This window comes from Drosophila yakuba, chromosome 2L, assembly GCF_016746365.2.
Source record: "Drosophila yakuba strain Tai18E2 chromosome 2L, Prin_Dyak_Tai18E2_2.1, whole genome shotgun sequence".
NCBI classification, from domain to species: Eukaryota; Metazoa; Arthropoda; class Insecta; order Diptera; family Drosophilidae; genus Drosophila; species Drosophila yakuba.
Window position 1 is genome coordinate 5,271,005 of NC_052527.2, and position 19,233 is coordinate 5,290,237.

General features: G+C 42.6%; 3 protein-coding genes across 12 annotated transcripts; 1 reads left to right on the forward strand and 2 right to left on the reverse strand.

The window, feature by feature from the left end:
• Positions 1 to 125: 125 nt before the first annotated feature.
• On the reverse strand, positions 126 to 8,144 carry LOC6526922 (CD109 antigen). Its single transcript, XM_002087984.3, has 15 exons — positions 7,707 to 8,144; positions 5,231 to 5,408; positions 4,690 to 5,168; positions 4,299 to 4,629; positions 3,960 to 4,243; positions 3,785 to 3,896; positions 3,576 to 3,722; positions 2,843 to 3,518; positions 2,653 to 2,784; positions 2,176 to 2,594; positions 1,769 to 2,116; positions 1,538 to 1,715; positions 1,124 to 1,479; positions 601 to 1,057; positions 126 to 531 (listed from the first exon to the last, which is right to left on the reverse strand). The coding sequence occupies exons 1-15, from the start codon at positions 7,790 to 7,792 to the stop codon at positions 311 to 313; spliced, it is 4,404 nt and encodes a 1,467-aa protein (XP_002088020.1). The 5' UTR covers positions 7,793 to 8,144; the 3' UTR covers positions 126 to 310.
• Positions 8,145 to 9,499: 1,355 nt separating this feature from the next.
• LOC6526923 (CD109 antigen) lies at positions 9,500 to 18,214 on the forward strand. 9 transcript variants are annotated; one of them, XM_015198016.3, is made up of 8 exons: positions 9,500 to 9,747; positions 10,476 to 11,768; positions 11,832 to 12,093; positions 12,153 to 12,420; positions 12,571 to 12,748; positions 15,841 to 16,019; positions 16,075 to 16,973; positions 17,047 to 18,214. In XM_015198016.3, the coding sequence occupies exons 1-8, from the start codon at positions 9,686 to 9,688 to the stop codon at positions 18,133 to 18,135; spliced, it is 4,230 nt and encodes a 1,409-aa protein (XP_015053502.1). In that variant the 5' UTR covers positions 9,500 to 9,685; the 3' UTR covers positions 18,136 to 18,214. The 9 variants fall into 9 exon arrangements, with proteins under 9 accessions (XP_015053502.1, XP_015053503.1, XP_015053506.1 ...); XM_015198017.3 differs by having other exon boundaries at positions 12,592 to 12,748; XM_015198020.3 differs by lacking the exon at positions 12,571 to 12,748 and adding an exon at positions 13,042 to 13,195.
• LOC26536185 lies at positions 18,200 to 19,021 on the reverse strand. 2 transcript variants are annotated; one of them, XM_015199219.3, is made up of 3 exons: positions 18,745 to 19,020; positions 18,563 to 18,690; positions 18,200 to 18,505 (listed from the first exon to the last, which is right to left on the reverse strand). In XM_015199219.3, exons 1-3 carry the CDS (start codon positions 18,904 to 18,906, stop codon positions 18,487 to 18,489), a joined length of 309 nt encoding a protein of 102 aa, XP_015054705.1. In that variant the 5' UTR covers positions 18,907 to 19,020; the 3' UTR covers positions 18,200 to 18,486. The 2 variants fall into 2 exon arrangements, with proteins under 2 accessions (XP_015054705.1, XP_039227421.1); XM_039371487.2 differs by lacking the exon at positions 18,200 to 18,505 and having other exon boundaries at positions 18,559 to 18,690; positions 18,745 to 19,021.
• Positions 19,022 to 19,233: the final 212 nt, after the last annotated feature.

A 19,233-nucleotide genomic window follows, 5' to 3' on the forward strand; every position in this document is an offset into this window, starting at 1 on the left:
GGATACATCGCGAAAACTCATTGGCAGAGGTAACTATTTTACACTTCTCAAATGTAATCATAGACAAAAGAAGTGAAGTTTTAATTTAGCTTCAAAGCTTGCCCTTCCAGTTGAAACAAATTGAATTCTGGTTTTAGTAAACGTTATAACACTTTATTGGCAACACTTTAGCATCGTTAGATGTACTTAGATCAGGTTTAGTTCACGGCATTCATTAGGCTAGCTTAGGGACTATGTGAGTGGGTGTGGTTAAAGCTTCGATTTCCATGTTGTGTCCACATTACGTGGCGTTAACAGTATCGCCTAACAGCTAAGGGGTTCTCAAAAGGACCGACAGGACCATAGCCACTGATACCAGTGGAATGGCTCTGAGACTCGGCCCTGAACTGTGACCCGCTATCGCCGTGTAGTCATCAGGTCGCTTGGACTCGCGCTTCTCGGCCTTTTCGCAGAGGTCACCGCAGTTGGCGTGCTCGCAAATGTCACAGATATTCGATTTGGGTGCCCTGTAGAACTGCCTGGCACGGCGAGCTGTAAATCAAGGGTAAATTGATAAATTAATCATGTGTTAATGATGTTACTACAGTTTGTCAATTTTACCGCTGTCATAGTAGTCGTACATGACGACCGCAACCGGTCGATGTTTGGTGACCTTGACCGTCTTGTAGGCGTGCAGGGTGGGGCAGACCTCCCTTCTGTCCAGGTAATCAAAGTAGATGACCACCTTGGTGTTTCTGTTCTGCGTCTCCACCTTCTTGATGCGCTCACTCGACTCCAGCGTGGGCAGTGTATCCCTGTCCACGACAAAACCACTGGGCAGGTGCACCTCCATCACGGCCATGTTGGAGCGCTGCTCATCCTCGCCCGCCACGGAAACAAAGCTGGCACAGGCCGATAGATGGAGGTAGTCCGCATGGGAGTTCCGATTCACAGTGGGATCGAGGACAAAACGTGGCCACGCACTGGTGACGTTTGTGTTATAGGTGTAGCTGACTTGGGCCAAGGCCATTCCCCGGCCGGTGGCCGAAACACTCAAGTTTTTGAGGTTGTTTGGTAGCTGGTAAGTAGGCCAATTAAATAAAAATCTAAGTCTATTCTAAATGATTAAAAGTTAATCGTTTACCTCCACCGTTTGCAGGGCCAGTGAGTTTTCAGCATTCACATTAATTATCGTTTCAGCACCTTCCCCATAATGGAAGCCGATTTGAAGATTATTGCCCTGACTGGAAAACCGTTCGGCGAACATGAGAAGCGCCTGGAGGCCAACCACAGTGTCCTGTGATGCTACAAAGCCACCTTTCGGATTTCGTTGATCCATCAGCCAGTTCAAGACGGGCAGGGCATCGCCCACCAAGTTATTTTCGAGTAGAGCCAAGGCGGCATAAGCGGAGATCTCGATGTTGACACTGCGAGTGGCATTGTACCAGGGTGACTGCTGCTCACCAGCGGGTGCCGTTTTATTCCACCACTTGAGGCCATCTGGAAGATAGCTACATTATTATTTAAGTACTCTTAATTAAAGACTAAATTGTCTTGCCCTTGTTGGTGGCCATTGAGTCCAAGCGCTGCAGAAAAGCGGCCTTGGCATTATGATTAGCCCGAGAGAGCACATAAGTGCCTATGGCCATGGCATGGAGGTTACTTGATCCATCTAAGCCCCTGGTGATAAAGTCCAACGCTTTGTTGATGTTGTTTCGATATTCGGGATACAGATCCTAGGCCAAATTAATGAAATACCATTCTAATACCGCTGAGCCATTGCACTTACCACATTTTCCATTAGCGCCAGGGTCACAAATGCAGTCAGACTGATGCCATCGTCGCCAAATCTCTCGAAGACGTCGCCACGCTCCTCGAAACCACCGTTGCCGGACTGAACACTGCCCAAATAGCTAAGTGCCTTTTGCAGGACATTGCTGTCCACTTGGGTAAAGGGAGCCGCTTGTCGCAGTGAACGGGCCACGTACGCCGTCAGCCACGTGGAGCTCCGCTTGATGTCCAATCCGAATGCACTGAAGGCACCATTCTCATGGCGGTAATAAAGAATTCTCTGATAGCCAACTGCCAGATTGTTTGTGGCACGCAGCTCCACTTCCGGGGTGAGTTGACGAAGGCGCTAAGGAACGGTATTTCACATTATAAAATTGTGTTTTAACATCGCTGAGTTGGACTCACCCCCAGGTAGCGTAGAACTATTAGATTGGGCACAAAGTTAACCATGGTCTGTTCGCCGCAGCCAGTTGGCAGGAGAATGAGGCTGCCCAGATTGCCCACCAAGCTGCCAATGAGATCTCCAACGGCTGATACTTCGATACGTGTGGATTCCGGAATCGCATTGCGTGGAACCGCAATGGTGACGTTTCTTCTATTCTGCGCATTGGAGTTCAGTTCAAAGAGGAAACCCCTGTTGATTCGCTCCACAGCTCCAGGGTGTTCCACCAGCAGATTTTGCTCCACGGTATCGCCAGCCTGGGAGGAGGCAGCCATTGCTTTGACCAAAAGGGAGCCCACTCTCTTGGGAGTCACGATGAAGGATACGGAACGGGCGGATCTACCCGGCACCTGCAAGGATCTGCGTCTGTAGAGTTCCACCTCTGAAAATTGTATAGTTTCAGGATCGTGTAAGTCATAACAGTAACATGTATAACTCACTTGGTTGGTTGGTGGCCTTGGGATCCAGTTGTGGGAAATCAAAGTCCAGGGCTGAGTTGTAAAAGGTGACCTCCACGTTCAAATCACTGTCCCTATTGTTGTGCACCACAAACGGAATGGCAATGAGTTCATCTGAAAATATCAATAACATTTGTATTATTTCCTTTTTGTTATGCGATTCGGGCCTTACCTCTTTTAATGGAATATGGCAGCTCGGTGCTTATGTAAAACTCTTTGTAGGCTTCCAATTTTCCATTTGCCGGAGACAATCCCAAACCGTTAACTGGATCCAGAGCAAAGGCGGACACCACCCAGGAAGTCATCTCGCTGGGAATCCTTCTGTGGATGGAATTCCTACCGTCGCTGCTGGCGGAGATGTTCAAGAAGAGCCACGTATCCGCAGGATCGCGCATCACGTGGACCCTTGGATTATGCCAGAAGGGCTTTGGCGTGTAGGAAAAGGCGTATCGTCCTTTGCCAGGTGGCAAGGTATTGACCTCGATCTTGTGAGCAGGTCCAATATCGGTTTTTCGCACAGTGGTTAATTTGTCTTCCTCGGGTCCGGTTGAAACCTCTCGATCCAATGCCGGATTGCTCTCAGCTTCCTTTTCGATAAAGTAATCCGTGTTGGACATGGTTACCACACCGGATTCCTTGCCAGGCGATCCCGTTGGGGTGTTCACATCGCTCAGTTCGTACGAACGCAGGGCGTCCATCAGTCGTTTGTGCGTTAAATCATGACCACTCCTAAGATCGTTTGCATTTTGATCCACTAACATGAGGCCCACATATGAATAGGGTTTGGTGCTTATGCCTATGTCAATATCTTGGCCAGGAGGCGCTCTAATGGGTGCGTCAACTTGTACCTAAAAGTAATGATTTGGAATTAAAACAAAGTGAAAATTATACTCAATAGCTCTTACCGCATTGAGCAGGTTTTCTTCAAACTGTATGACCTGCTCATCATAAACAAACTCGCCATCTACAACCGTATATACAAGCAGCTTGGCTCTCGGCATCATTGCAAACGATGCCAGGAATTTGATTGTGTGGAAAGTCCCATCGGCCACCTTGGGAAAATTAATAAATTAATGATGAGCATTCACTACTGCTACAGAATATATGAACTTACATCCACATTGCGAGACAGAATAATATCGCCGCGACCGACAACTTGGTACATAAAATATTTAATGGGCGCATAGGAGCGTACCACCACAGAAATTTCCTGGTTTACAGTGGGTCTTTAAATAATGAATTAATATAAATACATTTTTTATAAATTTATTTGCAATTTCTGAACTAACCTATCATTCAACACCTTGGCAGTGATGTAGTTCTTGCTGTGCAAATGCTTGCTGGGGATCTTTCCCACCTCACTGATCACGCCCTGGTAGTCAACAATTATGGAATGAAACTCATCTCGATCCCCAATCGGAACAGTGAACTTCATCTTAATCTCTCCACTGGCATCCAGGCTATAGGACGTGCGATTGTACATCTCACTGCTGCCATAGACATTCGTTAAGTATGCGGTGATTTGGGGATTAAAGTCCCTCAGTTGGCCGCCATCATTGCGGGCTATACGAGCCTGGAACATAATTAATTTTAAGTGTTATCAATAGACCATTTTCTGGACCACTTACTGTAGCTTCAAATGGCACTCCAGGGATATAGTAGCTGGGCACCTTGACAGCCTCCACGCGATAATGGTTCAAGTGCAGTGTCAAGACTGTTGAATAGTTTTGCACCGAACCAGTTGACTTCTCCTCAACGAGGGCATCCAAAAGGTATTGCCTCTCATAGTCCTGCTTCAGATGGAGCTCATTCTCAATATCGAACTCAAAGTACGCGTTACCATCGATGGGCACAACTTTCCGGGTGATGAGATCGTTGACAAAAGGTTGTAGCGAGCCAAAGAAAGTGGGATAAATGGATAGGGTGGCTTCACCCACAATTGGCTGTCCAAATGCATAGCTTTAAAAGTCGTTTTGTTATTATTTTATACAGATTTGTTTACGTAACTTGTTTGCTTACTGCGCTCGGACAGTGGCTGCTATTTTTCCATCCTTATAAATAGCGTGCTTGGGTGTGTCGATATCTACAACGAATTTTGGCAGGATATGATCAAGGATCTCGAAAGTTTGCGTATGCGCTTGTTCCGAAACATCCACGACAATGGACCAAGTGCCAAAACGCGGTGAGTCCGACAATCGAAGTTCGTTCGAGTAAATCGAATTGGTTAGACGAATGTCCTTGTAGCTGCGTATGATGTTATCACCGGAATCCTTGATATCCACATGCACACGTCCATAGCCACGCGCGGGTTTCAGATTGGCGTCCAAAATGAGCACTCGATAGTGAACCAGATCGCCTGGCTTGTAGATGCTCTTGTCCGTCTGCACCAAAACCGTGTGCTGCTTGGACTCAAAGTGCAGCTGAGTCTCGTTGGTAAACTGAACTCCACCAAGACCCTCAGCGGTCAGACGATATCGATCAGTTCTTAGGGCGGGAATCTAAAGTTGATCTGAGATGAATAAGAGCCCCTTTGCTAGATAATTTCTAGGTGGTAACCTACCTCAAAGTGCAGCAGCTGTGTGGAAAAGGGTCGTAGCTCCACGGTCTTAAAGTCCGTGTAAGAGCTCCCCAGGATTCCCACCTTAAAGGTGGCGGATTCGGGTGCATTGTGCAAGCTCACCGCCACATGAAATTGCGAGTTCGGACGCAAAGTGTTCGGTGCAATGATAGAGTACAAGCTGCAATATTAAATATATTTAGGATTGTTATAAAACTAGTAAATACGGGAAATATATGTTCGAATTAATCTGTAAGTATTTTAAATGCCATACTTTTACTACACCCTCTCTTATATTTTAAACTGCATGGTTGTTCAACTTTACTTGGTTTTTTTTCACCAAAAACCGACTCAACCTCAAGCCGGCGACTGTAAGTAAACAAACAAAAAGAGCTACAGATTTAATGGTCGTAGATAAGTGGATTACACCTATGCTGTTATGCTATCTGAATCTTTTTTCGCTATTCATTCACGCGTCTAACGGAAGACAATACCCCAACCCGAAAGAGGGTATTGTACTTTAACTTTCGGTCGGGTCAGCATCAATCGCTGCGGTGAGGAATCTGTCGGAAATGGTTGGAGGTGGTTTTGTCTGTGGGCTTGGGGGTCGGGGTTGTGGGAAGTACGGCAGAGTGGCTCGAGCTATAACTACTTTTGTGGTTTTCTTTTGTGGCCTCCTCGAAATGCAGAATGTGGAAGCTTTTTAAATCAGCCAAGCCAAACGATTGCAGCTGCTAATCAACGATTTTGGGGCTCATTTGAATATATTTATCATGGTCATTTTAAGCTACCTTATTAGCTCTTCATTTATTTTAAAAAGTATTTAATTTTAAGCTACCTTATTAGCTCTTCATTTATTTAAAAAAAAGGGTATTTAAAGTTTAAACATTTTTTTAGATAATCAAAACAATCAACTATAGTAGACATACTGGTTTTTGAAATGTGTGCCTTCATACACCCAAACCCTCTCCAAAAAAGTTACTTAGGTAATTTTGGTTTTTTACGTAAGCTTTTCATTTTTTATCCGCTTTTGGAGCTACTTACATTTGACAGCCTTTGCAAAAGGCTCGGGCTATTTATTTAGTTGTCAGCTAAATTGCTAAACCTACGAGCTGCCTCCTAACTGTGCCACCTTTTCTGGTAATTCACTGCTGGCTGCCTGTTCTAATTTCAATTGGTGCGGCGGGTCTAACCTGTTCCCACCAAAAATTTTCTTTTGTGTTTATGTCACGTTTGTTAGCCTAAAAAACAGGTTCCCTCGACGGTGGTCGCTCTCGCAAAACGGTTTTCAACCAGCAGGTAAATGGCAAAAACAATTTCGCTTTTCGCTCAAATTGGCCGCAAAGTGCAGGCTTCAAGTTTCCAGTTGCAGTAGCGATGTTCCACCTGATTGATTCTGCCATGGGGTGTTAAACGAATGTAACCCGGTGCGATTCATAGACAGAAGATTTCTTTCATATCAGATCTATTCGATCCGGGTTCAATTGCTTGAAATTCACCCACATGAACTAGCGAAATCAAGCCTTGAACAAGTGGCCCATATATGGTGGCAGATTGAGCTCGGCCAACTCAATGACATATAATGAATACGAGAAGAAACAGGAGGAAAGCACCAGAAGTAGACGCCTCCAGTGGAAGTGATCATTACTCGATCAATCACAGTTCTTGGCGAAGCTTAACACACACAGTTGAATAAATTCGCAAAGTGTTTATAAGATCGCCACGACTGGTCAGCCTTCAAGGTGAGCCATCGGAAATGAGTACACAAGTAGCAATCCATGTTAATGTGTCACCTTAACCAGGCGGCAGCATCAGGGTGAGTCGATCAGGAAAGAATTGTTGAGCTTATGGTGGAACTTTTTGCTTCAGAGTTGTAGTCAAAATATGCACTCGAAATTGTTTCGTAACAGAAAATGAGTATAAGAAAACTTATTAGGAAACTTTAAAAAAATGGATTGGAAATCAAATGTGTATTAAAACGTTTTATGTAGTTTCAAAAATAATTCAAGCCATATGCGACAACAACTGAATATATTATAGGATGCGGAAAGATTGCGCAAGCTCAAGTTTTTGCTGTTCCCTTGGAATGCATCTCCTTTTAAGCATCTTGCCACCTTGCATCACCCTATCAAACTGAGTATGCGTAGGAAGCTTTGAATTCGCCTCCGAATCGCGTTGGTTTCGGGTTATTTCATCTGCCGTCTTGTTTCGGTCTTGTCAGCTTATTATGACAGCAATAAAACCCAGGGCTAATTTCTTGATTACATGTTGTTAATTACAGATCTGCGTGGCGGCATCGTCCCGAAATTCCCACTGATCACTCGAGTTCGTCGTCTAAGTCATTTGTTTTGGCTACATCTGGCTTCATCTGGAGTTGAGTGATGTCATTATGCGGCATTTGAAATATACTTCCATTTTTTCTATCGCTTGCCGAATGTGTCACCTGTGGAGGTGATATGTTTGTGTGTGTTATACTAACCCCTGGGCAGATGTTTGGCAAAGCAAACAAAGGGTGAGTAAGATCAGCACTGGAATAGCGCACATATCCGTTGCCTGGAGGCGCATTTTTGGCTTGTCTTTAAATCACGTTGGCAAAATTAAGTGTAAACACGTTTTCTCGATTGTTGATTTGTGTATTGGCATCACATATTAAAACAAAAATCAAGTCGTACTTTATTGCCGTGGGCAGGCGCTTTGCTTCTTCTCACTCGCACTACCACTGTCACTACACACTATCTCGCTCGCACGCGCGATTGCAGCAGCACCAAAATAAAAGCACCGCAGATTGCCCAAGACGTGGTGCGCGTTTTTGGGGCGACTTTACTCGCTCGCTCACGGTTGTCGAACGCGATTTTCACCTTTGCTGCGGAACGCTCGCGATCACCTGTTGTCCGCTTGAAAGCTCGCTGGCAACTGATTTCTCAAGTCGCCGATCGCTCTTGCAATGTTTGAGTTCTCAAATTTGTCGCAACAAAATCAAAAAAGTAACAATAAATAAAACTTGAGCGAGCTTCAAAGCTCTTTGCAGCTTGGGTTTGTTGCACTGTTTAGCGCAGACTTAAACCAAAACACCTTTCCGAAAATGTTCGTAAGTAAAGTTTTGGAGAAGAGTATTTAATTGTATGTAAATTTCGTAACTCTTTGTTACGAAAGTTAACTTTTCGTACTAAGCCGCGAAATCGATAACTGAGCATATATTGTTATAGGAATTTGTATCTCATATCCCCTTAATAAAAGAATAAAGGAATTTATTTTCAAGTTTGCGGGGTTTACAATGACACCACTTTTCCGTATGTTGCATCAGTTAATATTTACTCTTTATTACTCTTTTAGCAGCCAACTTGCAGCGTTTACATCAGGCACACTGTAAGGGAAAAAAGTAAACTGGCTGTTTATATAGTAATTGGCACATTGATGCATTGTTTAACAAGAATTAACAAGTCAACGTTCTCGGCCATAACATATGTTATTCTTCTAGAAAATCACGCACAAAAGAAATTAAGAGTGTTTCATCGATAAGAATGTTGGACAAGTGCTTTTCTAGGAAATTATTTTTATTTCAACTTGAAAATATGTAAGTGGAAAACTTGGAAATTCCTATTGACCTCTGTTATCAGAAAGACGTGTCCTACAATATACATCTACCCTTGCCGTAATTATTAATAAAACAAACAGGTGACTACCGAATAGGAATGCTTTCTGTTTCAAAACTATGGGATTATGATATATTTTCTATTCTTTTCAATTAAGTTTTCTACTCTTTCCATAGCTATAATACATATATCTGTTTTAATGTTAACAACAACGGGCGACTTTATCATCTAGTTGGCAGAGCAACAGTATGAAAAATCCAAGTTTCGTTATTTTTATTCGGAAAGTGTTCTTACTCGGTATACATCATCTAGTTTTTCGGATGTTTAATACCTGCAAGGGTATATGAGCTTCGGCTTGCCAGCTTCCTTACTTGTTTGGTTTCCTATCAGTCTGAAAATGTCCTGCTTTTTATTTTAAAGAGAGAGGAAAAGAGAGAGAGAGGGAACGATACGCAAAGAGATTTATCATCAGTGACGCAAACAAATAATTGAATTGTGTTGTTGTGGCTGTGCCGATCTATTGTGTTGTGCCGATCTATTAGGTCGCCGATTTAACGGCTGGAGAATCCCCGAAAAAATAGTAAAGAGCATTTCGGGAGAGAGAGAGAGGGAGAGAGAGAGAGGGAGAGAGCGGCTCTGAAGAGAGATTTGATTCTACTTAAGGCCGGCATCCAATCAAGACTGACTCAGTGTGAATCGTCGCTAGCTGGCGATCGGTCGTTTTTTCGGGTCGGAATTTTTGCTTGTCTTCCAGCAACTGGAGAGACAAAGAAAATACTGTGAAATAATATCAATCAATACTGTTCGGGATCAAAAGTTTGTGCATTGATTTAATTTAATAATATATGTTTGTTATTCCTGCAACATGTTGAGGATCTTTCTATGCGGAATTCTTTTGCAATACGCCCTGCTGATAAATGCCACTGGGTGAGTTTTATTGAAAACCATAAGTATGAAAAAAGATTGATCGCTTATCAGTTCCAAATGGAAGGTAAGGTGAAAACGTTCTATAAAAGTAATTTTGTGAATATATATAAACCAATAAAAACTGGGACGTTCCCAGGCCACGTATGAATATGTTTCTTTCGTTCTGATTTTATTGCCGATTCCCTTCAAACCGGTTGAAAAGCCACTCTGTTTAATGAGATAGATAACTGTGCTATATAGTCAGTTTTATTCCAATACCTGATTGTGAAAATTAGTTATATATACTTTATATTATATAGTTTAATACAAAAAAGACGGGAAATCCCAGAGAGCTAACTGACTAATAAGCCATAAAAATATTTATATTTACTATTCCCATCTAAAGGGGATTTACATGGCTGCACGCCAAAAGTTGGGAAACTCACTGATTAGCTCGTTTTATTATTATTAGTCAGTACTAAATATTATAAATAATAATATTGTCGAACTATGGTGACTTAAATTGGTTAGTGCAGCAGTTTCGCAGAATGGTTAGCCATTCCCGTGTTTTCTGTTTTCATTGTCCGAATATTAAAATGAATCAATCATAGAACAACTGAACTCCATCAGATAATTAATTATCGAAAAAATACATGAAATTGCAATTAAGTATTCAAAATCCGGTAATGTCAATCCCCGTAGCCACACAATCATCATTGTTCAATTAAGGAATAATATTTGTTTTGCAGTCTCTATTCGGTGGTGGGGCCTGGTACCCTCCGGTCAAACTCCAAGTACAATGTGGCCGTTTCTGTCCACAAGGCAGATGGTCCGAGCCAGATAAAAGTCAGTCTAAATGGACCCTCCTACAACGAGACGAAGCAAATCGAACTGCTGCCCATGTCCACCCAGAATGTGGAGTTCGAGGTGCCCAAATTGGCCAGCGGCAATTACAATCTTACTGCCGAAGGTCTATCCGGTGTTGTGTTTAAGAATTCTACCAAATTGAACTATGCGGATAACAAGCCATCGGTCTTTCTGCAAACTGACAAGGCCACCTACAAGCCAGCCGATCTGGTGCAATTCCGTATTCTCTTTCTGGATGAGAACACGCGACCTGCGAGGATTGAAAAGCCTGTATCTGTCATAATCACAGATGGAGCACAAAATAGAATTAAACAGCTAAGCGACGTCAAGTTGACGAAGGGCGTTTACTCTGGTGAACTTCAGTTGTCCGAACAGCCTGTTCTGGGCAACTGGCAGATCTCCGTCAGCGTGAATGGTGAAAATACGGAGACAAAGTCCTTTATGGTTGACAAATATGTCCTGCCGAAGTTCGAGGTCATCGTGGACACACCCAAGGATGTGGTAATTGCAGACAAGGTGATCAAGGCCACGATCCGGGCCAAGTATACCTACGGAAAGCCAGTCAAGGGCAAGGCCACAGTTTCCATGGAACAAAACAATGGATACTACTACTTTATGGACCATGAGACGGACGGCAACAAACAGGAGAAAACCATTGACGTCGATGGAAAGGGTCATGTGGAGTTTGACATTAATAGAATTGCCCATAGAGTAGCATACTTACCACCCATTAAACTCTTCGCCGTCGTCACTGAGGAACTGACTGGTATTAAGCAGAATGCCACTGCCACAGTTACCCTTCACCAACAGCGATACAAGATGGAGGCTTTTGAAAGCCCTGGCAACTTTGAGAGCGGGAAGTCGTTCATCTATCAGGTGGTGGTGAAGAATGTGGATGGCTCCCCAGTCACGAGCTCTACGAAAAACGTCACAATTGGCTTTGACAATTCATATACCTTTTATAATGAGCCAACTCCTGCACGTATTAACTTTGAGGCACCAGTGAATAAGAGTGGCATTGCCACCTTTAATGTTACGCTGCCCGAAAGCGAAAACAGATTTTATCATATATTTGCATCATTTGATGGGTCACAGAACAGCATCGGTACCATTTCAAGCTTTAAACCAAGCAGAGTGAGCGGGGAGCCACTTAAGATTCAGGTGAACACAAAAAAGTAAGTAGTAGAATAATTCTATCACGAATTCCTAGCAGATATTTGACCTTATGTATTTATTAGACCTAAGCTAGGCGAACGAGTTTCCTTTGACGTCGCCTCGATTGAAGAGCTGCCCTATTTTGTATACACCATTGTGGCCAGAGGTAATATTATACTCACGGATTACGTGGATGTGCCAAAGGGCCGAAAAACATACACGGTTAAGTTCACACCAACATTTAGCATGGTGCCCGAGGCAACGATCTATGTACATTATATTTTGAACAACGACCTACACTTCGAGGAGAAAACTATTAGCTTCGAGAAGGAGTTTAGCAACTCGGTATGTTTAGCCATTTAATGTCCTTTTAAGCTGTAATCATTATCTTTTTGCCTTTATAGATTGATATTTCGGCTCCGACGAATGCTAAGCCCAGTGAAGAGGTCGAGCTACGGATTCAAACCGATGCCGATTCCTTTGTGGGTCTTCTGGGAGTGGATCAGAGTGTTCTGCTGCTCAAGTCGGGCAATGATCTAAACCAGGATGATATATTCAACAGCCTCAAAAAATACGACACATCAACACCTAGGATACAGGGCTATGGACGTTATCCTGGACAGACATCCGGAGTGGTGACGCTTACGAACGCCAACTATCCCTACAGCTCTGGTAAGAATAAGGCTTCAGATTTAGATCCTGCAAGTATGCTAAATTAGCAGGATTTTTTTCATTGAACTCTTCTAAAAACTATTGAAGACAAGGCTTATTGTATTGTAAGGAGAAGGAGATAATATTTATATGAAATTGATCATTCATCAGAATTTCCCGATTATGTTGAAGATGATCCGGGAGTCTACGCTTTCGAAATACCTCATGAAGCATTCATTGTAAGGCCTGAAATTTCAAGTTTTCCCTCTGACACCGGGAATGAAGTTGAGCCGATTAAGATCCGCAAGAACTTTGCCGATGTCTGGATTTGGCAATCGATCGGCCGGAGGTGGGTCACTGGAAATCGACCGCACTTGTTTTGCACCCTAACGCACAGCTATCTCTGCTTTCTTACTTTTATGTTTGAGCAAAGGCTATCTAGGCTATCAATGCGAAATAATTGTACTAATACAACAGCGGAATAATATTATTCTAAAGACATATTTTGCTTATTTTATGAATAAGTTGATAAAACTTTTTGATTATAAGTTTTCTCGGACGCTTCGGTGATTATCGTTCGGTGTCAAGTGTGCCAAATTCAGCTTTCGTATTAATCAAAATTTAATGAAATCAATTTTATAGCCAAAGCGATCACTGAAAGTCTTGACTACCAAGTAGAAGATTCGATTGCTTACGACGAAGTGGGCGACATTTCTATAAGTTCATCTACAGAAATCGAATTAGTTCGAACGAACTTTGCAGAAGTCTGGATGTGGACAACATCCGGAATTGGGAGGTGGGTTTTAGTTTCTCTTCTGACGGAGTTGGGTATCTGGAAATTGATTTCTTTTGCACTCTAACGCACAGCTATCTCTGCTTCCTTATTTTTACCTTTGGGCAAAATGAATTATCCTTAGAAGCTGTCTGGACTAACAACGAAAAATTGTACAAATACGACAGCGGAAATCATATTATTTTAATGACTCAGATTTTTATTTAAATTATTTTAGGAATAAGTGCGGTGAAATTGTTGTCCTTTAAATTATTTGGGCACTAGGTCTCAAAGTAAGCAATCGCATTTAATCCAAATTCTATGAAATCAATATTTTAGGCATATTATATGAAACTGATGACCTTATACAAGTTTACTACAGTACAGTAGAGGAGTCGATACCATTCGACGAAGTGGACTCCATTTCTATAAGCTCATCTACAGAAATCGAATTAGTTCGAACGAACTTTGCAGAGGTGTGGATATGGACCACATCGGGGAACGGGAGGTGGGTTGTAGTTTTTCTAGTGCATGCTCGCTATTAATCGAAAGTTGCTCACTACCTAACCCGACTAAATCAGTAAGACATTTCTCAGTATATTTGTGGGATATAATCGCAAGAACATTAAAGTAAATTTTTAGTCAGACCATAGCATTTTAGTCGACACCAACATTTTAATATTTTCAGGATTTTTAAGAACTTTTTGCAACTTGACAAAATCGTAAACTACATATACCTCTCAATAATCATCATATATCCCCGATGCAGGTTTTTATCTAATCTACCCGTTTAGGCATCATCAAGAAATTCCAATGGCATTTCCCCTTGCGTTATCTCAGGCAGCCATACCGGGAATGGCTGGACCTCCATCTATAGCTTCATCTCCGAATCTATCCCCACAGATTCGAAATGAATTTCCGGAAAACTGGATATTTTACAATACCGAATAGTATGACAGATTTCTAACCTTATCCTTAGGTCTCCTCACTGTGTATTGTCCTGGGGTGTCTTCACGCTTAACTACATAACTACGTGAACTATATAAACCCCTCAATAATCATCATATATCGCCGATGCAGGTCCTTATAGATACTATCCGAATTTCCAAGATCCAGAAATCCCAACCATGAAATCCCTTGTGGCTACCTTAGAGGTTCGAAATGAATTTCCGGAAAAATGGATATTTTACAATACCGAAAAGTATAACGGATTTCTAACATTTTACTTTGGTCTCCTCACTGTGTGTATTGTCCTGGGTGTCTTCACGCTTAACTATTAATGCTATAACAATTGCAGGCTTTGGATTTCGTAGATCTGGTTTGAAACTTGTATCAGAATTATTTCCCTGAATAATTCCGTCTCCATGATCAGCTTTGAGTTACAAACAATTACTCAATAATCTATATATATAATAAAAGCAAAATGTTATGTACCTAACAGAAAGACGAATTTTCATAAGACCAGGGATTGGCTTCCCACGTCCATTATTTAACCGCGTAACCGCTGGTGGATCTTTAGTACAAACCTTCATTTCTGAACCACCGGTTCGAAAAGAATTTCCCGAAAACTGGATATTTAACAACTTCGAAAAGTATGATACGTGATATTTGATAAATCAAGTCCCATTCGTGTTTTTGACTAACCATCTCCTGCTTATTACAATTTAAGATACGTTTCTTTCATTTACAAGATTGAAAGTTTAATAATCAAAAAATGTTTTCATAGGAAACTGATTATCATTTTAGTCGCAATATGAAAATGACCAAACTTTTAAAAATAATTGGTACCATAGGTCGCCACTTTAATGGAATCCCACACCGGCCACCATATCAGTATTATCGAATCGGCACAAGATTTAGTGGTCAACGTGTCCCTACAACTGTGAGATATTTTGCTCAGAGTCTCAAAAATATACCACCAAATGTAATCGCTCCAAGACCAACAGCCCAACAAACGACAATTCGTAAAGAGTTTCCAGAAACGTGGTTTTTTGAAAAGTAAACAAATTTTTATATTGTGTCCCGTTTTGTCAGCCTGCATGCCTTCATGATTTCCAATATTCGAAATTAAGTTCACTCACGATGTCAACTGAAACAATAATTCGAAACAAGTTTTGGATATTATTATGTTGGCCAGTTGCCAACATATTTTATTCAAAAATACGACCTCTGTTCATTAATGGTAAATTTGATTTAAACTGGATAGGGATGAAATATTTAAAATTTATTTAAAAAATGTTTTTAATTCTGTACCCATTATCCAAATCTCCATTAAAACCATTCCTATTTTGAATAATTTAAGTAAGGGGTTTTGTCCCCATCATGATGGTCAGTGGAGGAAGCCGGGGTTCTACGAAAATCCGAAAGACTTCCAATAAACCTACACACGTAACGAGTCAACCATCTTCAACCGTAGCGGAAAACGTCGAAAACGTCAATATTGGCGTACGATCCACATTTTTAGAGTCTTGGATATACGAGTTTCAAATTTTCCCGAAAGAGTAATTAGTTTCCGTACTGCTTTTTAACATTTCCCATGCATGTTTAATTGTTAGCTAACCGTTCACGCCAAACTAACAGTTTCTGTATTGTTGTACAGTGTGTATATGCGCATTCTAAGCTGTATAATTTCCTAAATAACTAACCAAATCATTGTCATCTGTGTACAGTGTGGGTGAAGATGGCCTTACCCTGACCAAAAAGATACCGGACACGGTCACCTCATGGGTGGTTACGGGTTTCTCCCTTAACCCAACCTCCGGAATCGCTTTAACCAAGAGCCCAAGCAAGATTCGAGTATTCCAGCCCTTCTTCGTGTCCACCAACCTGCCGTATTCCGTAAAGCGAGGTAAGCTAATTGCAATATCGCTATTAAACATCCTTATACTTAAAAACAATCCTAGGCGAGGTAATTGCTATTCCCGTGGTCATTTTCAACTACCTGGATAAGAACCTGGATGCAGATGTGGTTATGGACAATTCCGATCAGGAGTACGAATTCACCGAGGCCACCAACGAGGTGTTGGAGAAGGCCATCGACGAGGTGCGCCGGGTCAAAAGGGTTACGATACCGGCCAATAGTGGCAAGAGTGTTTCATTTATGATCCGACCAAAGAACGTGGGATTCACAACCCTGAAAATCACAGCCACCTCCGCCCTGGCCGGTGATACTATTCATCAGAAGTTAAAGGTTGAGCCGGAGGGCGTAACCCAGTTCGAGAACCGGGCTGTCTTTATCAACCTCAAGGATCAGCCGGAGGTGTCTCAGTCCCTGGAAGCCGAAATTCCCAGCGAGGTCGTGCCTCAGTCCGAATTCATAGAGTTCTCTGTGGTTGGTGATCTTCTGGGACCCACGCTCCAGAATCTCGACAATCTGGTGCGTATGCCGTACGGCTGCGGAGAGCAGAACATGGTAAACTTTGTGCCCAACATCCTGGTCCTGAAATATCTGGAGGTTACTGGTCGAAAGCTTCCGTCCGTGGAGTCCAAGGCTAGGAAGTTCCTGGAGATTGGCTACCAGAGGGAACTGACCTACAAGCACGACGATGGCTCCTATAGTGCATTTGGAAAATCGGACGCTTCGGGCAGCACCTGGCTCACCGCCTATGTGATGCGTTCCTTCCATCAAGCAGGAACCTACACGGATATCGATCCTAAGGTTATCACTGCTGGACTTGACTTCCTCGTATCGAAGCAGAAGGAGAGTGGCGAGTTCCCGGAGGTCGGCAAACTCTTTGACAACGCGAATCAAAACCCATTGAGTCTAACCTCGTTCGTCCTGCTGGCTTTCTTCGAGAATCATGTAAGTTTCCTACTTTGCCAGTTAATACACCGATTATGTATTTTGACCAGCGATTTATCCTTGATTGCTTCAGGAACTCATCACGAAGTACCAAAGTGCCATTGAGAAGGCAGTGCGCTATGTGGCCGAGGAGGCCGACAAGACGGACGACCAGTATTCCTTGGCCATATCCGCCGTGGCCCTCCAACTGGCGAAGCATCCGGATGCGGAAAAGGTCATTGCTAAGCTGGAGAGCGTGTCGCGAAATGAAAATGGTCAAATGTGGTGGTCCAAGGCCCCGGAATCGACTGGTGAGAATGGAAGGATTTTCCACTGGAAACCTCGCAGTAACGACGTCGAGATCACTTCCTACGTTCTGCTTGCGCTTCTTGAAAAGGATACGGCTGAGAAGGCCTTGCCCATCATCAAGTGGCTAATATCGCAGCGAAACAGCAACGGAGGATTCTCCTCCACTCAGGACACCGTGATTGGTCTGCAGGCGCTCACGAAATTCGCCTACAAGACGGGCTCTGGCTCCGGCACCATGGACATTGAGTTCGCATCTGCGGCTGAATCCAACAATACAATCAAGGTGAACCCAGAGAACTCATTGGTGCTGCAGACCCATGTTCTGTCCAAGACCACTCGCAAGGTCGACTTTACAGCCAAGGGTAATGGCTCGGCCATGGTTCAGCTCTCCTATCGCTACAACCTGGCGGAGAAGGAGAAGAAGCCCAGTTTCAAGGTAACTCCCACGGTCAAGGACACGCCCAGTCAGCTGCTGGTGGTGGACATCTGTGCCGAGTACGTGCCCTTGGAAGACGCCGACAAGGACAAGGACTCCAACATGGCGGTAATGGAAATCGCCCTGCCTTCAGGATTCGTTGGCGACGCCGACAGCTTGGACAGAATCCAGGCTGTGGATCGGGTGAAGCGCGTGGAGACCAAGAACTCCGACTCCACGGTGGTCGTCTACTTTGACAGCCTAACTCCCGGGGACGTTCGCTGCCTGCCGGTGGAGGCCTCCAAGGCTCACGCGGTGGCCAAGCAGAAGCCCGCCTCCGTTTCCCTATACGACTACTATGACACGGACCGCAAGGCCACCGAGTACTACCAGGTGCAGTCTTCCCTGTGCGACATCTGCGAGGGCGCCGACTGCGGAGAGGGCTGCAAGAAGGCCTAAGTTCGAAGTGGAACCAATTTATTTCCCTTTAGAAAGATTAAATAAAAAACACATTTTAATAAAATTCTTTATGACCACATATGTATGTCTTCAATGTATTCAAACAAATGGTAGAGCCCAAGGGTATACATAATATAATTTTGTTAGTTTTTCAAATCTTAGATGTGAAGCATACCATTCGGCTGCATCATTTAAATTTTAGCTTTTAATTCTGGTTCCTCAATTCGTGTGTATGATAAATATTACTGTAAAGTTTAAAATCACTTAAATAGAAAGATTTTGAAGTTAATAATACCAATTCAACTGTAATAATCTGTCACCAAAATAATTTATTTTTTTAATGGTTTTACCTCAGGTCTCATTAATAAGTCTGGAAATAGAGTATATTATTATACATTTTATAGCTTCAAAATGTTTATATACTTACGTCTGCACATTTTCTATTATTACTTTCGCAACAATATTTTTCTTACGCATTATAGCTAGGAAAGAATCTTTTTTCATAGGGCTCACCATAATGTGGAGCACTTCTGCGCCACGATGCCACAAGTAATACTAGAATATAAAGGTTATTAGTGGATTCTGCATTAAAATTCAAGTAATACTCACATTATCCGGGTCCTTCAGCAGTCGATCGATAACCCGTTGATCCGATCGACTTTCAATGAAAACCTTGTACACCGAATAGTTTTCATAGGAACGGGGTGCTGGATCTGATAAACTATATTCCCAAGCAGTTATCAATAGTAACAATGCAATCAGTGCACGCATCTCGACTAAACTGACTATTTATGCAGCTGGGACTTCGAAACGAAAAATAGTAATATCAGAATGAGGTTACAGCGAGTTGTGCTTTTTAAGACGGAAGAGAGTAAAATAAGAACGTGGCTACAGACACTTGTGCCTTTAAATAAAGCTGTTCTGAAAACATTTTAGCAATAAATTAATATTTATACATTTTCTGTGGAAAGTGACCTCATTATGCAGAGTCATGACTACGTTGAATACAATGAAACAAGAAACTATATAAATTAAACAATAAAACCCAATAAAAACAATCAATTGGAAATTATGCATCTACTGACGGTCAGTTGTGTG

What these genes read in the sequence shown, in the direction of transcription:
- LOC6526922 (XM_002087984.3), bottom strand. Translation starts at nt 7,792, where the DNA reads ATGCGCCTCCAGGCAACGGATATGTGCGCTATTCCAGTGCTGATCTTA. An exon ending in GAGTGCCATTTGAAGCTACA is followed by an intron (nt 4,244 to 4,298) that starts GTAAGTGGTCCA and finishes ATTATGTTCCAG; the next exon opens with GCTCGTATAGCCCGCAATGA. An exon ending in TTCTGTCTCGCAATGTGGAT is followed by an intron (nt 3,723 to 3,784) that starts GTAAGTTCATAT and finishes AATTTTCCCAAG; the next exon opens with GTGGCCGATGGGACTTTCCA.
- LOC6526923 (XM_002087985.4), top strand. Translation starts at nt 9,686, where the DNA reads ATGTTGAGGATCTTTCTATGCGGAATTCTTTTGCAATACGCCCTGCTG. An exon ending in AGAAGGAGTTTAGCAACTCG is followed by an intron (nt 12,094 to 12,152) that starts GTATGTTTAGCC and finishes TTGCCTTTATAG; the next exon opens with ATTGATATTTCGGCTCCGAC. An exon ending in GAAACGTGGTTTTTTGAAAA is followed by an intron (nt 15,170 to 15,840) that starts GTAAACAAATTT and finishes ATCTGTGTACAG; the next exon opens with TGTGGGTGAAGATGGCCTTA.
- LOC26536185 (XM_015199219.3), bottom strand. Translation starts at nt 18,906, where the DNA reads ATGCGTGCACTGATTGCATTGTTACTATTGATAACTGCTTGGGAATAT. An exon ending in TGCTGAAGGACCCGGATAAT is followed by an intron (nt 18,691 to 18,744) that starts GTGAGTATTACT and finishes TTTATATTCTAG; the next exon opens with TATTACTTGTGGCATCGTGG.